Source organism: Andrena cerasifolii, chromosome 8 (assembly GCF_050908995.1).
Source record: "Andrena cerasifolii isolate SP2316 chromosome 8, iyAndCera1_principal, whole genome shotgun sequence".
Classification (NCBI taxonomy): domain Eukaryota; kingdom Metazoa; phylum Arthropoda; class Insecta; order Hymenoptera; family Andrenidae; genus Andrena; species Andrena cerasifolii.
In genome coordinates this window covers 13,777,075-13,793,641 of record NC_135125.1, presented here as the reverse complement: position 1 = coordinate 13,793,641, position 16,567 = coordinate 13,777,075, and the positions used below count along the sequence as shown (strand labels likewise).

The window sequence follows — 16,567 nt, the reverse complement described above, 5'->3', positions numbered from 1 at the left end:
TTTCTATATTTTGCACGTGTTTTATAAATTTTAGTTAAATGGCACATTCACAAGCAGAATAGATATTTCTTTGTATAGGTGAAATGTACCTTGCAAAATTAATTCAACTTTAATTTCTTATATTAAAAATCTATATTTTATTTATGGAGTAACAAACAGTCCATGAATCATACATAAATAACCGCAGTCTAATTACACCCTATTTAAATAATTTTCACAGGATAATTCCAAACGTCTATCAAAGACAATCCGAATGGTTTGGAGGTATGAATATTATAATTTAAGGAACAGTTTTCTTCTCAAGATTACCTTTATATCACATTTTTTAATGAAAATAGCGTATACTCCGTCCATTAAAACAGTTTCGAAAATTCCCACTTTTTGGGAGCAGCGCGGTAGGTTCCACAAGCCGCCGTAAGTAGCGACAACTGGCGGTAATCGGCCGGGGCCGGGTTTCCCCGCTAGCGAAACGCATTCGCATTGTTCTGTTTACAGTATTGCTGCGGTCGCGTCCATCATCGTCGCAAGGTACTGCAAGGTACGCTCGTTTCCCCGCTACTTCTGTTAGAGATTATTATGTCCCGCACGACTCGCTGGTGATGTTCGAAGGCGTGGTGCGTTCGCGTACTTTCGTAGGCTGCCTCGCGTGACGATTGATCTCGAAGGTGGCGGTCGCTCGACCACAGACGCAGCGATGATTCCGTGTTACGCGGCGGTCTACGGTCTTCTGGTGGCCGTGCTCGGTGTCAATGCTCTGCACGCGAAGGATCCGCTGGCGCATCACGGGCGATGCGAGCCGATCACCATCAGCCTGTGCATGAACATACAGTACAACGAGACCATCATGCCGAACCTGATGAACCATCAGAAGCAAGAGGACGCCGGCCAGGAGGTGCACCAGTTCGCGCCCTTGGTCAAAATGAAGTGCAGCGCTGACCTGCGCTTCTTCCTCTGCACTGTGTATGCACCTGTCTGCACCATCATTGACAGGGCCATACCCCCGTGCAGGTCCCTGTGCGAGAGCGCCCGCGCGGGCTGCGAGCGCCTGATGAACAGCTTCGGCTTCGCCTGGCCAGACAATCTCGACTGCTCCAAGCTGCCCGAGAACGGCGGCCCAGAATTGTGCGTTGGTCACAATGAAACCACGCCGACAGAACCCTCCGCACCGATGTACCCGCCACCACGCATGCCAGTAGCCGAGTTTCAGCCACCCTGGACCGGTGGACCAAAACCTTACGGAGGTGTCTACATGCTCGGGGCCAGGGACTTTGGTTTCGTCTGCCCTATGCAGTTCAAGGTTCCAGAGGAACTCGGCTACTCGCTCAAGGTCGGGAAGAATGTCGAGCGCCATTGCGGCGCACCTTGCGACGGAATGTTCTTCACCGAAAGGGAACGAAGATTCTCGAGGGTCTGGGTAGGAACTTGGGCGTCCGTTTGCGCCGCCTCTTGCTTCTTCACCTTTCTGACGTTTCTCATTGACACTGACAGATTCAGGTAAAATGGAGTCGATTGTATTGAAATGTATTATGAAATGGATTATGGATACATAATGTGGGAGGATTAGGAAACAGACCTTAGTATAAGTATTATTTGGAAGAATATAAGTTTCTCGTGTAACCGGTACTTTTTATGCAGATATCCGGAGAGGCCAATTATTTTCTTGTCGGTTTGTTACCTTATGGTGGCATTGGCATACGTGATCGGCTGGGCTGCTGGTAATTCTATTTCGTGCAGGGAACCTTTCCCTCCTCCTTTAGACATGAGAATCCAAATGGCCTCGACAATAACGCAAGGTACCAAGCACGAGCTGTGCACGGTACTCTTCATGGTACTTTATTTCTTCGGGATGGCATCTAGTATATGGTGGGTCATCCTGACGTTGACATGGTTCCTAGCTGCCGGTTTGAAATGGGGCCACGAAGCGATCGAAGCTAATTCGCAATACTTCCATTTAGCTGCTTGGGCAGCGCCGGCGATAAAGACAGTTATCATTCTTGCAATGGGAATGGTAGAAGGTGAGTTATCCAATGTAATGGAAGAAATTATGGTTGGAAATTATTTTACCTATTTATTATCGTAGGGGATATACTATCTGGCGTTTGCTATGTGGGACTTTGGAATGTCGAAGCTCTGCGTGGGTTCGTTTTGGCGCCATTGTGCGTCTATCTTGTCCTGGGCACTGCCTTCCTGCTAGCTGGCTTCGTTTCTCTCTTTCGTATACGTACGGTTATGAAGCACGATGGTACAAAGACTGACAAACTAGAGAAATTGATGATTCGCATCGGCATATTCTCCGTGCTATACATAGTTCCTGCACTGATTGTCATCGCTTGCTTATTTTACGAGCAAGCATACTTCGATCAATGGATGTTGACGTGGAATATGGAGATGTGCTCGAGACCTGGACCACAATCATTGTATTCGATGCCGTGTCCCGTCGGCGAACGTACCCGAGACGTTGGACGGCGGCCAGAATTCGAGGTTTTTATGATCAAATATTTAATGGCTATGATTGTTGGTATAACAAGTAGCTTCTGGGTATGGTCGAGTAAAACGCTGACCAGTTGGCGACAGTTCTTTAATCATATACAAGGACGTCGCACCGAGGCGTACGTTTAAAGATTTCTAATTCTGTACAACAAAAGCGGGAAGCTTCTCGACTTTCTCAATCATCACGTTTGTTCATTAAATATCATATTCGGATAGTAATCGCTCGAGCTAACTCGTAAAAGTACGTACTTCATCGCACCTGACGAAATTTCAACTATCGCGAATGAATTATACCGAAAACAGATCTGAACAGCAAGATATGCATTTTTGTATTATTTCTTTTTTTCTTTTCTACTTTCTCAGTGCATTATAAATGACTCTAGGGATTATAGGGAAAGTGTACCGTGCCAAAATATATTTTTTTTTTATTGAGACGGTTGTATGTTTGTTTAAGCTATTTGTGAATGTTTCCATTGAATTTTTATGAGAGTTGCGTAAGGACTGTATAAAATGTTAGAACTAATCGCCGATTAGTTTGCAAGTATTATTAGACAATGTTTACATTATATTTTTTAAGCAATATAAGCAATTTAAGCAATATACCCTTTCCGTATACATCAAACAGAAGTCACCCCCAACGTCCGATCTGTTGAATTAAAAAACAAATGCTCAAACTGTTTGCAGACAAAGTGTTCAAAGTTTATAAGTGTACTTTTCTATCATGCATGCACAAGACGCAATGGGCGAGCACACTATAGCTCATTGTATTTTTTCAAACCTTCCATTTTGGGTTCGATCGATGGATCGAGAACAATTACGCTTACCAATCTCGCGAGCAATCTTTTATATTTTTACAAAAACCTCTTTAGAGATACTTTACGATATTTCGATTAAGACTAAGAACATTCAAGGTGTTCTCTCCTTTAGTCCAATCGTTAAGGACACTTTTATGTTTTTTGCCATTTGTAATGAATTTATAGACCTCGTCTCTATAGCAAAATACAATCGAAATAAATATATCTTTGGGAGAAGATGTAAAATTGACTTGTAAGACACGTGCTGCTCTAGGTTAACTAAATTGTATATACTTACGTGCATTAATTTTACTATGTACTATAATATATTTTTAAAAAAAAGTTATGTACATATATGGTATGCCTGCCAAGTGTTTTTGGCATTTTCGTATGTTTCCTATGCGTAATCAAATTCAACGGGTGGCTCGGTAACGGCTCGCACGTCGCGCGCAATCATTGTTCCAACGTAATTAATAAATTCGTCCATTGAAACTGTCGAGCTTTTGTGTATGTCATGTATTTACGGCAACTAACGAGACACTCATAGTAAAACTACTGTAATTAAGATGGCCGTACTTACATCGTATAGTAGATGCGCAAAATATCATACATGAAATATACGTGACGTTGTGTAAAATAATTATAACTATTATATTCTTTATATAATAAACCGGAATATACACGTACCAACATTTGGTTAACATACATCTTTATTTTTTTATCAAATTATACTTGTGTACAAACGTATAATTACAAAATGCGTTGCCCCAGCGTGGAAATTATGCGAATGTTAAATTACAACAATATTGTTGGCGACGGCTCAGCTCGACTGTCTTTGTTTTATTACTGGCGCTTTAAGGATTCCGATTCTTCGCAAGTATCGTACGAGAAACGGCGTCACGGCTAGCGTGATCGAAATTCTGACGGGTGCGAACAATTTGTGAATGGTGTACGCCAGCAAGAAGTTCGACGAGTTACTTAATATCTTTTCGAGCTGCTGGTTCCCATCGTTTATGAATGTTTTAATTAGAGGCAATAGATCTAGTCCACTGAAATCAGTAAATGCCTTCGTGACAACCGTGCTCTACCACTATTGTGGAGAACAGAAATTCAAGCATCTTCAAGGCCAGCGCTTCACCCACTACTATTTATCAGCACGTGACTGGCGAATGCCATACAGCAGTGCCTCTCAACCTACGATTCCTATCAGGACACAAATCGCATAGAGAGTTGAGTACGTTTCTTTTGCAATAATAAGTGATACCGTAAACATTAATATTATTTAGACACACTCAGGTAACGATATTATCTTTAATCATCTGTTTATTACAGAAACTCACGAAAAGACATGTCTATCGAAAAGCACAGGAAGCGAGAGAGAAAGAGCTGTTTGACCTAGAAGACATTTAAATACCTGTTTTCCGTAATAATTAAATTACAGGAATAATATCTGCGAGACTGAGCGCTCCGACGTTTATCTCTCAAATAGCTCTTTTAATTGAGAAACAAGATTAAATGATTTTCATGGACGGCCGATAATTGCACCGGACGCGGAGCGAAAGAAAGTCGTGCGTAAAAGGAACGCGACAAATTATATTGCAAAACTAACCTAATTACCGCTGTATAACATGCGCCGAGGGATATCAATGAAATTCCTACGTGAAACACGATAACGGTGCTTCCATAATCCTTCACCACTTTTTTAAATCTTTCTTTTTTGGATAAGTGCGCCACGTCCCTTTTGTCATCGGCACTCTGTGCGGTGTTGCGGTGTTGCGGTGCATTTGTCGAATATTCCATACTGAAGATATATTTCGGCCAATATACGGTTCGCAAAAGGAAGTTCGTTGCGGGACCTGAGCGACAGATTACAAATTTCCACACTGTTTACCCTGTTGGCACCACTAACGCATGCGTTCCCACCATGCTCTGATAAATCCCGGCCAAATACATTACTGAAAACCGACCAGCTTCGTCTTTCTCGTTAATCAGAGCATCTAGCGTTGATAACAATTAACCACGAATGGTCGCGCACCGTTCAAAGGGGCCCACCGAAAAGGCAGATTCGGTAAACAAGCAAATCTTAATTCACGTATAAAAATAGCGTTCCTTTCTTTTTTTTTTCAAGTCCGTATTTCGAATGGGACTGAGGAAGAATAATAAGTGGCTTTATTGTACGTTGTTGAACGTCTACTGACCGCTCGTGTCCAATTTCAATTGCGGCAAACGAACATTTCGATAGTGCGATCTCTGCATGTCTTCGGCTATGTACTTCCCGTCCCTGGCCCACTGGCCGCCCGGCATGTTCAGATGCGTCGACTTGCCGCTAGAACAGAACGGTTTCGGCACGTTGCTCTGCATCGTGCCGTTCAAACTGACCGCGCCGAAGCAGTCGTACGAGTCCACGTGCGTGTCTGCACAGGTCGCCGGGATGCTCAGGCAATTCGTCGGTCGCTCATATTCCTTGGAAAAGAATGATCGGCAATCTATTTCGCCGTGGATCAGCACCGGCGCGGCGATATCGCGCGCCCTGTCGGGCGCGAAGCGACCGGTTTCGTTCGCAAATATTTCAGAAACGTTTGTGGGAAGCGGTAGAACGGGGGGGTCTGGGTAACGGCGAACGCTCGTCACGTGTAGACCCTTCGTTCGATTATGGTGCACCGCTGCGTAACGCGTGCACTGCATCTCGCATAGGGAGGCATTCACTGGAAGAATTAGATATCTTTTATTCAGAGAACCGATCGAGATCGATGTACATATATATTTTTTATCATGACATTCGAAGGGGTGGGAGACAGTAGGAAGTCCATCGCGAATAATTAACATTCGCTGCAAAGTACGTTTGATCAATTTTATGCGCTGCAAACGTATTGCGATGTCATCCTCCTGTTTCGCTAGTATATTATGTAACTGATAAGACAATGGAAATAAGAACTGAAAATATTTGGTCGACAGGTTTCCATAACGTGAATTTCTATTTCGAAGAATGGGCCCTTTTTCTTAACATTGTACGCTACGGACAGTGTTGTACATGTCTGCCTCTTTAATTGAACGAATTTAGAAATGATGGGAAGGAAACGTCAATATATGAGGAAATTATGATGTTTCACTGCAGAATCAGGACGTGGGAACATGATTGTTTTGATCGACGCTTCACAGAGAAGCAGTAATAATGACAGGTGCAAACTTTTGCGTAATAATATATTGTAAATTTCATACCTGCGTGTGAGATGCGAGAAAGAGCTGTCAATAAATCAGAAGAGCTACTGATACGTGATAACGCCATCGTAGATCCTTTAGGGCACTTACGAGCAGCTGTTTGGCTGGTACGTCACTCTTACACGGAAAACTTAAAGCTATTCTAGATATATAATACTAAACGCACAGAAGTATTTAAAACGGTTTGCCTAAAACAACCTTGCATAGCAGCCTCCTCGAAGCTGCCTAACCTAGCAACGCTCCAGTATTTGTATCCTGCAGAGGCTTATAAGCCGTACCACATATACTTAATTCTCGAATACTCATCCAACTGCTGTAGAATTGTGATAGTGAAGAAACGTCATTCAAACCGGTTATACCATGCGCGTGCAACAAATCTGCAGGTCAGCTATATGTCAAATATAGAAGTACGACGCTATTTTAACATATTCTACTGACTTCTACTTGTGTGCAATGCCACCAAATGCCACAGACGAGGTGTAAGCAGTGATGCCAGAATCGTGGGACAAATGCTTACCCCCACTATGACCTACCGTCGTCCCCTACTTTCTTCCCATCGCACTGCACCAAGCATATCCCTACTGCTGTCCATGCGAGCTGCTGTTGGGCTGCCGAGAACACGGGGACACGAGTAGGAATATGCTTGTGTGCAGTGCGATGGTAAGCATTTGTCCCATGTCCCACGATTCTGGAACCACTGATGTCTTAATCTATCCACGTTTCTCAGATGGCGCACAGCCTCTCTTGAACGTCTGTTTCGGGCGTAACCAAGGCGTGTTCAGGACGTTTTGTGGACGTCTTGAAGACGTCCATTTTCACAAATCAAGCCGACAGGCGTTCGGACGTAAAATGGACGTCTTTAAGACGTCCTGTGCTATCTGGGGTATTTACACGGAAAGATGTCTGCACCGTTCACAATGGTGTTCTTGATGAACGCGCACTAAAAACATCGATGCATTGCTATATTACATCTTTGTTTTCCATGTTTGCTATTGCAGACTTAAAAATGTGTTTTCTTCGAAAGAAACTGAAGGAGTATAATTAAACACTATCAATAATGTTGAGTCAAGTAACGCACTCAATTGAAGTAGAAAAGTAGCTGAAATTTGTAGGAGTATTATTATAGGATATAATAATTGATTATGGCAATATCAATTTTTCGAAACCTCAATAGATTTTAGATAAACTAATATTTATATAATAAGTAGATTAAAAATTAAAATATCTATGTTATTAAACCTTATCACTCAAATTAAATATCTATATTACTAAAATAGAAACTTTTCATGATTAATAAAGAGCAATAAATATACTTAGATGCATCACGGTATACTGTGTATTCAAGAAAGTGTATGTGTGCATATGCGTATATGGATAGACCTCATAAATTATTATAACATTAAAAGTTTAAATAAAATGATATGAATATAGGTTAAATTTGCATTCGAAATTCACATTAGTTAAAAGCATATTCGCAACTGTTTGTTAGCCAAATTATAATGTGGCTTATTCTTAGCTTATTAATTGAACTATTAATTAATAAGCCAACTAGATAGATCGATTAATTTTCAAACACGAACTCAACGGTGCAGCCTTGTTCCGTGCGTGCAGTTCCGTGTACCATGCGCGCATCGAAAGCAACGACGAATGCCGAACATGGAAAACAAAGATGTAAGATAGCAATGCATCGATGATTTCAGTGCGCGTTCATCAAGAACACCGTTGTGAACGGTGCTTAGTATCGATAATTTCGGAGCTGGACACTGCGCATTATGAATGCTTTTGGTGCTCCGCTATTTTTTCTGCATCTGTTTGACATATGCAATATGTAATACTTACGCTTATATCCATACGTTTCGCATCGTATTTGGAGCGCGTATTGCAAAATAGAACTAGGTATCTTTCGAAATAAAGCAATATCTATATAAACATTAGATTCTTTACATATTGTGCAACTGAGTGATTATTTATAGAAGATTAATTTATTTATGGTAGAACTCGTGAAGAGTGGTGTGTTCGAAAGTAAGACAGTGATGGATAATTAAACGACATTACAAAGTAGGAAGTCTTATTTCGGATCGAGCTCGTCGACCATCAGTCTCACGTCTCACCGTCTGTCCTCCAGGAGTCCAGGCATTTTGGTAATTTTTAACCGAATAAAATTAATGTAAATATTTTGAATGAGAAATCGAGACAAAGAAAGTTTCATTATACCAATACATTACATATTCTATCGGTGAATTAGCTACGATAAATGTTGAAAAACTATAAATTAGGTTATTACACCCGATTATATATGTAGCTAGCCGAAGTTTCAACTGTGAGTTTTTCTTATATAACAGCATAGGACCGACGCGTAAAGGGTGAACGGGGCAAAATGTTGAGGCTCCCAGTGACAAGATTGTCTACGGGAGTGGGACTACAGAATGGTAGAGCCTTTGCAGTGAGATTACATACATCCTCCAAACTTCGACAAGAATTGGTAGAAGTATTCATAGATGACAAACCTGTTCAAGTTCCGCCAGGTACCACTGTTTTGCAGGTAACGCAATTTCCTTTACACCATTTACTAAATATTAGTAAAAATACGTAATGTTATAACTTAGGATTTACATGCTTGTTAAATTTTCGCTATGTTTTTACTTGATTGTCTCTTTTAGGCAGCAGCTAAGATAGGAGTAGAGATTCCCAGATTTTGTTATCACGAACGTTTAGCAGTGGCAGGTAATTGTAGGATGTGCCTTGTGGAAATTGAAAAACAAGTCAAGGTATTTTTTATTTTTCGTCGTTATTATACACTTTCTAACATAAGAACAACATGTACAGCTATAATTATGAATACAATCGTTCTACAAAATTACGTTTAGCCTGTTGCGGCTTGTGCCATGCCTGTGATGAAAGGTTGGAGGGTGAAGACTAATTCCGATTTAACCCGCAAAGCTCGAGAAGGTGTCATGGAGTTTTTATTAGTAAATCATCCTTTGGACTGTCCGATTTGCGATCAAGGCGGCGAGTGCGATTTACAAGATCAGAGTATGGCGTTTGGTAGCGATCGCAGCAGATTCGTCGATATTAACTACAGTGGTAAAAGAGCGGTGGAGGACAAAGATATTGGGCCCCTGATAAAAACAATTATGACCCGTTGCATCCATTGTACAAGGTGCATTCGTTTTGCATCCGAAGTAGCCGGTATCGATGATTTGGGAACTACAGGCCGTGGAAATGATATGCAAGTATGTTTAGCCATTCAACTAGCCACTCAGAATTCGCTATCTAGATGGTATTTCCTGAAATTGCATATACAAATTACAGGTGGGAACATACGTGGAGAAACTCTTTCTATCCGAATTATCTGGAAATATTATTGATCTGTGTCCCGTCGGAGCATTAACTAGTAAGCCGTATGCTTTTGTTGCTCGCCCATGGGAGACACGCCGTACGGATAGCATCGATGTCCTTGACGCTGTCGGTAGTAACATAGTGATATCGCATAGAACAGGGGAAGTTTTAAGAATCTTGCCAAGGGTGAACGAAGTTAGTATCGTAAGCGGTAACCACCATTAAAGGTGTATTGGTAAACCTTAACCACGCGATACTGTGTAGGAAATAAACGAAGAATGGTTATCGGATAAAGCGCGTTTCTCTTATGACGGACTTAAGCGTCAAAGACTTATAACTCCCATGATGAAAATCGATGGAAAATTGGAAGCCGTTGAATGGGAGGATGCTCTTGTAACAGGTACATTGTAATTATGCATTACTTTTTGAATTTTTCAATTTTCCTCTTAATGAGATACAGGTGGTATTTTTGCTAAATTAATATGATACACTGCTTCCCAGTTGCCCAGGCAGTTCAAGATGTACCGTTAAATAAGTGTGCCGCGATTGCTGGGAAACTAGCTGACGCAGAGTCCCTTGTAGCATTGAAGGATTTCATAAACAGGCTTGGTAGTGAGACTCTTGCAACAGAGCAAAGCTTTCCAAAGCAGGGTGCGGGTATCGATATAAGAAGCAATTATTTATTGAACAACACAATTGCTGGAATCGAGGAAGCTGATGTGGTATTACTAATCGGTACAAATCCGAGATACGAAGCACCGTTGGTAAATACCCGTTTAAGGAAAGGATATATTCATGGTGAACAGACTATCGCTCTGATCGGTTCGGACGTAGATTTGACCTATAATCACGAGGTAGGCTCATTAGGCTGGACGAGTAGCACCATAATGTTTTCTTATTCATAAACATTCAAGACTCAACACACTTGCCTGAATTGTAGCATTTAGGCCAGTCTCCAGACATTATTACACAACTAAGAAATGGTAGTCATCCATTCTCGAATACTTTGAAAAGTGCTAAGAAGCCTCTGATCATTTTGGGTGCTGAACAATTAACTAGAAAAGATGGAGCGAAAATTTTGGCCGAGACGCAGTTACTGGCACAGGCCTTAGGAGAAAACTCAAAGGTGAGAGAAGGATGATTTTTATATGTAATTGTTCGCAAGTACATACAGGAGGTATTGCTTTCTAGGCTTCTGAGGTATGGAAAGTATTAAACATTCTTCACACGAATGCGTCACAAGTAGCTGCGCTAGATGTAGGTTATTCTTCGTCAATCGAACAAGTGAAGCAGCAACAGCCAAAGATTCTGTTCTTATTGGGATCCGACGATGGCAATATAAAGAAACAAGACTTACCGAATACCCTTATCGTATACATAGGTATACGCGATTGCACGTAATTACATACACAGAACGGAAATCTTTTCATTTTTCTGACTTACGCGCCTCCGTACAGGAAGCCACGGAGACGAGGGAGCTTCGATCGCAGACGTTATACTTCCTGGAGCTGCGTACACCGAAAAAGTCGCAACCTACGTAAATACGGAAGGTCGCGCTCAACAAACTTGCGCTGCAATTACACCTCCGGCTGTAGCACGACCAGATTGGAAAATTATACGGGCTCTTTCCGAGGTAAGTAACGTAATTAATGCGCACATATGCAAATGGGTAAATGTGAATTGTCAATCGGGGAAAACAAAAAGATGAATTGTTTTGAACAGATTTGTGGAATTTGTTTACCTTATGACAACTTGGCCGAGATCAGATCTAGACTCGAAGAGATTGCACCTCATTTAGTCAGATACGGTAATGTGGAATCAGCTAATTATATTGCCCAGGCAATAGAGCTATCAAAGGTATGTAATGATACATATGTACGTGCCAAATGTAACGCGGTATAAACGCGATACACGTATCTTGTACTTGTAGGAGGTGAACGAAACATTGCCCTCGAGCCCGTTGGAAATTAAACAGAAGACGTTGAATCATTTTTTCATGACGGACGTGATATCTCGTGCATCGCCCACTATGGCAAAATGTGTGCAAGCAGTTATTAAGCAACAAGAGACTAGCGTGTGAGACCGCTGGAACCGCTGGAACCGCTGGAACCGCTGGAACCGCCGGAACCGCCGGAACCGCCGAAACCACCAACTCAATGTAAATAGAAGCTTGCGCTATGGTAGGTATGTAATAGTTGATAGTACATGAGAAAATATTCCAAGTGTGGTACTTTTATTGAAAGCACGTAAAAAGTAAAAGTACCTCTTGTAACAATTACATTAAATGATATCATACATACTTGACTTGACGGAATACATACAAAGATGTTGTTGTCACTTAATAGAACATCGAAATAACTTGTTTTATTATTTCCTATAGCCGTATCATAGAATTTTTTAAAAAGGAACCTTCACTGAAACCTACCTCCGACTTGCATACATTTTATTAAATTCTATCGAATTCATTCATCATTTGTCGAATTCATGTCCGTGTACGATTCCGTTAAAGTGTTGTACATAAAATTTCGGGAAAGTAATAAAAAATCATTTTTACTTTCTGATATTCACCGTTCCCTGCATCGATAGATTATTCACCACCTCCAGCGATAGGTTGTCATCGTGGATGAATGGGGAGGAAATTAAGATTAAAAATGAAGAGAAGGAAAGGATCTTCTCGATCGCGAAGGTGATATTTTAATCGTTTCGTTCGATCGAATTGTTGGATTCTGGGTGATCGTCGGTGTCCAATTCGACGGAACTCTCGTCCGTCTCAACCTAATAAAAGATATCAGTTAAATTTCAGTTATAAGTACACCACGTGAAAAGTAGATAAATACCTTTTCACCCAGTGCGATCAATCTCTCTTTGTATAGTATAATTTTGCTATCTTGATCGGTCAGAAGCTCCAAAAGATCTTCCTGATCTTTCTTCAGTTTCTCCAGTTCCTCGGACTTGTCTTTCAATTTACGTTCAATATCAGCCTCGTCTCTTTCTTCGAATTTCCGTTTATATTCATTTATCGTCCAAGTATATTCTGCTAAACGGTTTTCTAAATCTACAACAACATTCCTACACTTTTCCAATTCTTTTGCCGAGTCTCCGTTATTCACTGTGCCATACAATTCTATTTCTTCCGACAGCATATTAGTTCGCGCTGCTCGTAAAACCAAATTTTGATCTTTTAAATGGCTAATGGTCGATCGAAGATCATGAGCTTGTAACTGTAAAAATAATAATAATAATAATAAGATAGGTAAATAGCAAGTACAATATGCTATGTATTATACTATACTATACTATACTGTACTGTACCGTACTTCAAGTTCATGCTTCTCTCTGGCAAGTGATTCCGTGACTTGGTTCAGCTTTTGTATTTGTAGATCTTGCTCTCGTATAACTTCTTTATATTGGGCTACCAGAACAGAATCTGGCGGTGTCGGTGTTGTAGTTTGATTTTCATTATGCAAGCTATTCGCGTCTAGAACTGACTTTGTAATCATACCTAAAAATATGTGAACGTAAGCCAATTGAAGAAAAGTAATAACACAGAAACTATAAAAGTGAATGAAAGAAAGATAAGAACAGTACTTCTTGTACCTTCTAATGCTTTCGATAATCTACAAAACTCATGATCCAATAAAAGCTCCGAAGGATTCTTCACCGAAGGTTGGGGATGCTTTAACGTTCTAGAATAGACCTCGTGCCTAGCGAGACCACCGATAGCATCTTGAAATCTTTCTAATCCTATTCTATTCTCAATTAAATTGCACAATTTCTCCTAGAAAAAGGTAGGGTAAGATGTTGTTTGTAATTACTCGGTTGAATGTTTCATCAATCCTTTCATCATACCTTTGTATAATTTGGAACACTGTTGTCATTAAAATGTATACAGAATCCAATAAGCATAGCGCACATACTTTGCAGTAAAGTTTCTTGTAAGTCGTCGTTATTCTCTTGCGATGACAACAAGGCCGTTAAGTAAGCTACGGAAGAATCGATGAGCAAGAACGATTTAACCGCTGCTGGACAATGAGCGGTCCATCTACAAAGTAACATTAGAAGGCCTAATTTGCATTGCGTTTTATTGCCCTGTTGCAGCAACATGACGCATTGTTGCATCAAAGTTACTGGTGGCTTTCCGATATTAGTTGCAAGAAGTACGCGCAACAGTTGTTCCTTCTGCGTACTATCGTCGATCAGTGCGTGAGATAACGCCACCGCGGAAAACCAATTCGACAAAGAATCCAGCGAAAATAATCCTCCGCACAACAACTGTCCTAGCAATATTATATTCATAACGCATTATATTTATATCATATGTATGTACATATGAATAACCCGCAGTCTACTCTACGAACCTGTTGTCAAAGATGGCATCTCGTTACCTTGTGGCAGTAATGTTTGAATAAGCTGACTTTGCCCAGTCTCGTTCTTGTATAAAAAGCATTGAAAGCAATAAAGAACGGAACATCGGAGAATGAATGGTTGTTTTTCATTTACCATGGACATAAGCAACACAACAATTGCAGGTCTAAGAAAAAAAAGAGCAGCAGAGTATGTATTACAGAGAGTTTTCAAATAAAGTTCTACCGAGATTACCTAGGAGGGCTACTAGGCGCCATTACTCCTGCCAAAAATTCTTGATTACTGGCGTTTCCTCTAATAACTTCCGCCACTGTATTAATCGTTTCGGTTAGCACGTCCGCGGGCACGCCGCTGGCCATCAGTATATTACACAAAGCTTGTAGTAAACCACAGGCTCTCATGATTCGCTGACAGGTTGCTATTGCCTTCATATAAATATTATATTTTCTGTCATAAGAATCGCCCTCGTACGGGGAGGTCTTTATGGGAGGATTAAGCTATACTATCGTTTTTACCTGAGCAGGTCCGCTCGGTGCGACCAAAGCACGAACCACCTGCACCATACAATGAACGTTAGATACCTTTTGAGGACTCCATCCACCCAAAGAATTGTCCTCGGTTTCGGCTGGTATTTCAAACATTGGTGTTAATTTCTGAATATAACTGCCTGCAATCCGATCGGGATATTACTTTTCTCTTCGATGGTACATTTCCAGAACAAGGTTTGATTAAACGTTACCTTCTTTAAAAAAATTTTGGTTACTTATATTACCCCTTAGAAGATTTAACATAAGTAACAGGCAATCTTCTACGACGATACCACCTTCTGCATTACCCTCTTGCGCGATAACATCAAAAATCCGATCGAATGCATTCTCAAAGGCGACAATTTTCTGAATGTTTGCGTTCCCCTTTGTCAATTGAATTAGAAGCAGTAGGACCTATATTGCATTATACACGAATCGGATGTTACAACTAACCAATACCTTTGTCCGGCAGCTTATTAATAACTTAAACAAGTGTTTCAGTCTGAATTCGGTGTTACGACCCTTTGATCGTAACTTTTTATACCTCGTTGCGTATAACTTCCCTGCTGTCGCTAAGTAGATCCATTAATTTAGAAACACCCATAGGGCTAACCAGAACAATTTCTTGTATATCCTTTGGTCTGTTAGATAACAGATGTGTGAGTAACTTGAGCGCGGGCCATCTGACTTTAAAGTCAAATTCTTCCAACAGTGTCAAAACTAATCCCACACTGTCCGAGTTTTTAATAAATATTTCCGTAAATTGTTCTCCGACTTTATTCCGAGGTCCATGTTTATCCACTGAAAATAATATCTACTTGAAATAATTCAATGAAACCGTAGATGCTACTTTCCTGCTACTCGCTACTTTCAACGTTACCTTCATCATCAAACGTTTTAGGATCAGTTATATTACAAAGAGTGTCCAATGCTAAACCACTAATTTCGCAATCGGTTCTATCCATCTCTAGGATTTGTCTGAGCGCATCCATTCCTTGAGCACCCACCTCGACGCGATAAGTGCGTGAAAGAGCTTTGAGGGCCCGACAAGCATCCCTTCTGTCATTTAACAATGTCGACGATTGTAACCTGTCTACCAATCGCTCTACCTGCGCCGATTGCTCCAATCAACAAAGTCGGAGAGAAGGATGAATGATAGAAAAGAAGAAAATAATAAAAGTCTCCACGCATTCTTACTTAAATGCTAAGATTTATTTCAATCATACAGTTTGCGATCGTTTTGCTTTGCATTCAATGGTACTACCTACTATGTATGCACTAGTACCATGTGTTACGAAACATAGAAATAAAAGTATAAAGTCAATTGAATAGGAAATTGAGAAAATACCGTGTCAGCGCCGGATGGTTCGTTTTCAGCCGGTGTAGAACCTAAAACAGACTTCAAACTGCTTTTGAAATACTCCATTCTGTTGACAGTGTAAAAATTGTAAACTACACGTCACACGACGTTCTCCAAGTCGTTGCTTCGATCCAAAGTTGTCGGAGCAATCGATAGGTGGTTTGCACAGGGGGCGGTAAGAACGCAAATGTTCACTTGGATTGTAATCTCGTAATCTCGGTCAGTCTTTCCGACGCGTCGACGAAAATTTACACAAATTTACTAGTCGAACCAGCAAGTAGATTGGAGCCGGAGACCAGGTAATCGGGTACAGTTCTGTCACACAGTCACACGACTCGAGCAGTCCGGAGCAGTCCGGGCCCCCTTTATTTTTACCATTTTCGTGTCGCACGCAACGTTATCAATTCAGCTTGCGAGTGGAATTTGATCGCGATCCTGCTAGCGGTTAGAATTCAAACTAAATACGGTGAAAA

The 16,567-nt window shown here is 40.9% G+C and overlaps 4 protein-coding genes across 9 annotated transcripts; 2 read left to right on the top strand and 2 right to left on the bottom strand.

Annotated features, from left to right (window-relative positions):
• Window positions 1-460: 460 nt before the first annotated feature.
• Window positions 461-6,690, top strand: Fz (frizzled class receptor). Its single transcript, XM_076818786.1, has 3 exons — window positions 461-1,494; window positions 1,636-2,015; window positions 2,081-6,690. Exons 1-3 carry the CDS (start codon window positions 695-697, stop codon window positions 2,617-2,619), a joined length of 1,719 nt encoding a protein of 572 aa, XP_076674901.1. The 5' UTR covers window positions 461-694; the 3' UTR covers window positions 2,620-6,690.
• LOC143372532 (uncharacterized) lies at window positions 3,977-6,646 on the bottom strand. Its single transcript, XM_076818787.1, has 4 exons — window positions 6,504-6,646; window positions 5,483-5,989; window positions 4,894-5,140; window positions 3,977-4,333 (listed from the first exon to the last, which is right to left on the bottom strand). Exons 1-4 carry the CDS (start codon window positions 6,568-6,570, stop codon window positions 4,105-4,107), a joined length of 1,050 nt encoding a protein of 349 aa, XP_076674902.1. The 5' UTR covers window positions 6,571-6,646; the 3' UTR covers window positions 3,977-4,104.
• A 385-nt stretch (window positions 6,691-7,075) lies between the features above and the next one.
• Nd-75 (NADH dehydrogenase (ubiquinone) 75 kDa subunit) lies at window positions 7,076-14,324 on the top strand. 4 transcript variants are annotated; one of them, XM_076818779.1, is made up of 14 exons: window positions 7,076-7,163; window positions 8,499-8,644; window positions 8,846-9,045; window positions 9,164-9,271; window positions 9,371-9,736; window positions 9,816-10,037; window positions 10,107-10,242; window positions 10,344-10,696; window positions 10,783-10,968; window positions 11,034-11,223; window positions 11,300-11,475; window positions 11,565-11,699; window positions 11,773-11,922; window positions 11,959-12,200. In XM_076818779.1, exons 3-13 carry the CDS (start codon window positions 8,881-8,883, stop codon window positions 11,920-11,922), a joined length of 2,187 nt encoding a protein of 728 aa, XP_076674894.1. In that variant the 5' UTR covers window positions 7,076-7,163; window positions 8,499-8,644; window positions 8,846-8,880; the 3' UTR covers window positions 11,959-12,200. The 4 variants fall into 4 exon arrangements, 2 of the variants coding, with proteins under 2 accessions (XP_076674894.1, XP_076674893.1); XR_013086300.1 differs by adding an exon at window positions 13,941-14,324 and having other exon boundaries at window positions 7,083-7,163; window positions 11,773-12,022; XR_013086301.1 differs by adding an exon at window positions 13,941-14,324 and having other exon boundaries at window positions 7,083-7,163; window positions 11,773-12,026.
• P115 (general vesicular transport factor p115) lies at window positions 12,057-16,328 on the bottom strand. 3 transcript variants are annotated; one of them, XM_076818774.1, is made up of 12 exons: window positions 16,083-16,328; window positions 15,615-15,855; window positions 15,279-15,535; window positions 14,947-15,148; window positions 14,723-14,874; window positions 14,442-14,632; window positions 14,201-14,373; window positions 13,692-14,119; window positions 13,440-13,620; window positions 13,160-13,344; window positions 12,680-13,063; window positions 12,057-12,617 (listed from the first exon to the last, which is right to left on the bottom strand). In XM_076818774.1, the coding sequence occupies exons 1-12, from the start codon at window positions 16,158-16,160 to the stop codon at window positions 12,537-12,539; spliced, it is 2,553 nt and encodes an 850-aa protein (XP_076674889.1). In that variant the 5' UTR covers window positions 16,161-16,328; the 3' UTR covers window positions 12,057-12,536. The 3 variants fall into 3 exon arrangements, with proteins under 3 accessions (XP_076674889.1, XP_076674890.1, XP_076674892.1); XM_076818775.1 differs by having other exon boundaries at window positions 15,615-15,843; XM_076818777.1 differs by lacking the exon at window positions 12,057-12,617 and having other exon boundaries at window positions 12,878-13,063; window positions 13,155-13,344.
• Between the last annotated feature and the right edge of the window lie 239 nt (window positions 16,329-16,567).

Coding starts and splice junctions, on each gene's coding strand:
- Fz (XM_076818786.1), top strand. CDS start 695: ATGATTCCGTGTTACGCGGCGGTCTACGGTCTTCTGGTGGCCGTGCTC. Junction 1,495..1,635: donor ATTGACACTGACAGATTCAG/GTAAAATGGAGT, acceptor CTTTTTATGCAG/ATATCCGGAGAGGCCAATTA. Junction 2,016..2,080: donor TGCAATGGGAATGGTAGAAG/GTGAGTTATCCA, acceptor TTATTATCGTAG/GGGATATACTATCTGGCGTT.
- P115 (XM_076818774.1), bottom strand. CDS start 16,160: ATGGAGTATTTCAAAAGCAGTTTGAAGTCTGTTTTAGGTTCTACACCG. Junction 14,120..14,200: donor GATGCCATCTTTGACAACAG/GTTCGTAGAGTA, acceptor TAATATTGCTAG/GACAGTTGTTGTGCGGAGGA. Junction 12,618..12,679: donor TGATCGCACTGGGTGAAAAG/GTATTTATCTAC, acceptor ATCTTTTATTAG/GTTGAGACGGACGAGAGTTC.
- LOC143372532 (XM_076818787.1), bottom strand. CDS start 6,570: ATGGCGTTATCACGTATCAGTAGCTCTTCTGATTTATTGACAGCTCTT. Junction 5,990..6,503: donor TTCTCGCATCTCACACGCAG/GTATGAAATTTA, acceptor TAATTCTTCCAG/TGAATGCCTCCCTATGCGAG. Junction 4,334..4,893: donor TGTTATACAGCGGTAATTAG/GTTAGTTTTGCA, acceptor TACTGATTTCAG/TGGACTAGATCTATTGCCTC.
- Nd-75 (XM_076818779.1), top strand. CDS start 8,881: ATGTTGAGGCTCCCAGTGACAAGATTGTCTACGGGAGTGGGACTACAG. Junction 9,046..9,163: donor CAGGTACCACTGTTTTGCAG/GTAACGCAATTT, acceptor TGTCTCTTTTAG/GCAGCAGCTAAGATAGGAGT. Junction 10,969..11,033: donor CCTTAGGAGAAAACTCAAAG/GTGAGAGAAGGA, acceptor ATTGCTTTCTAG/GCTTCTGAGGTATGGAAAGT.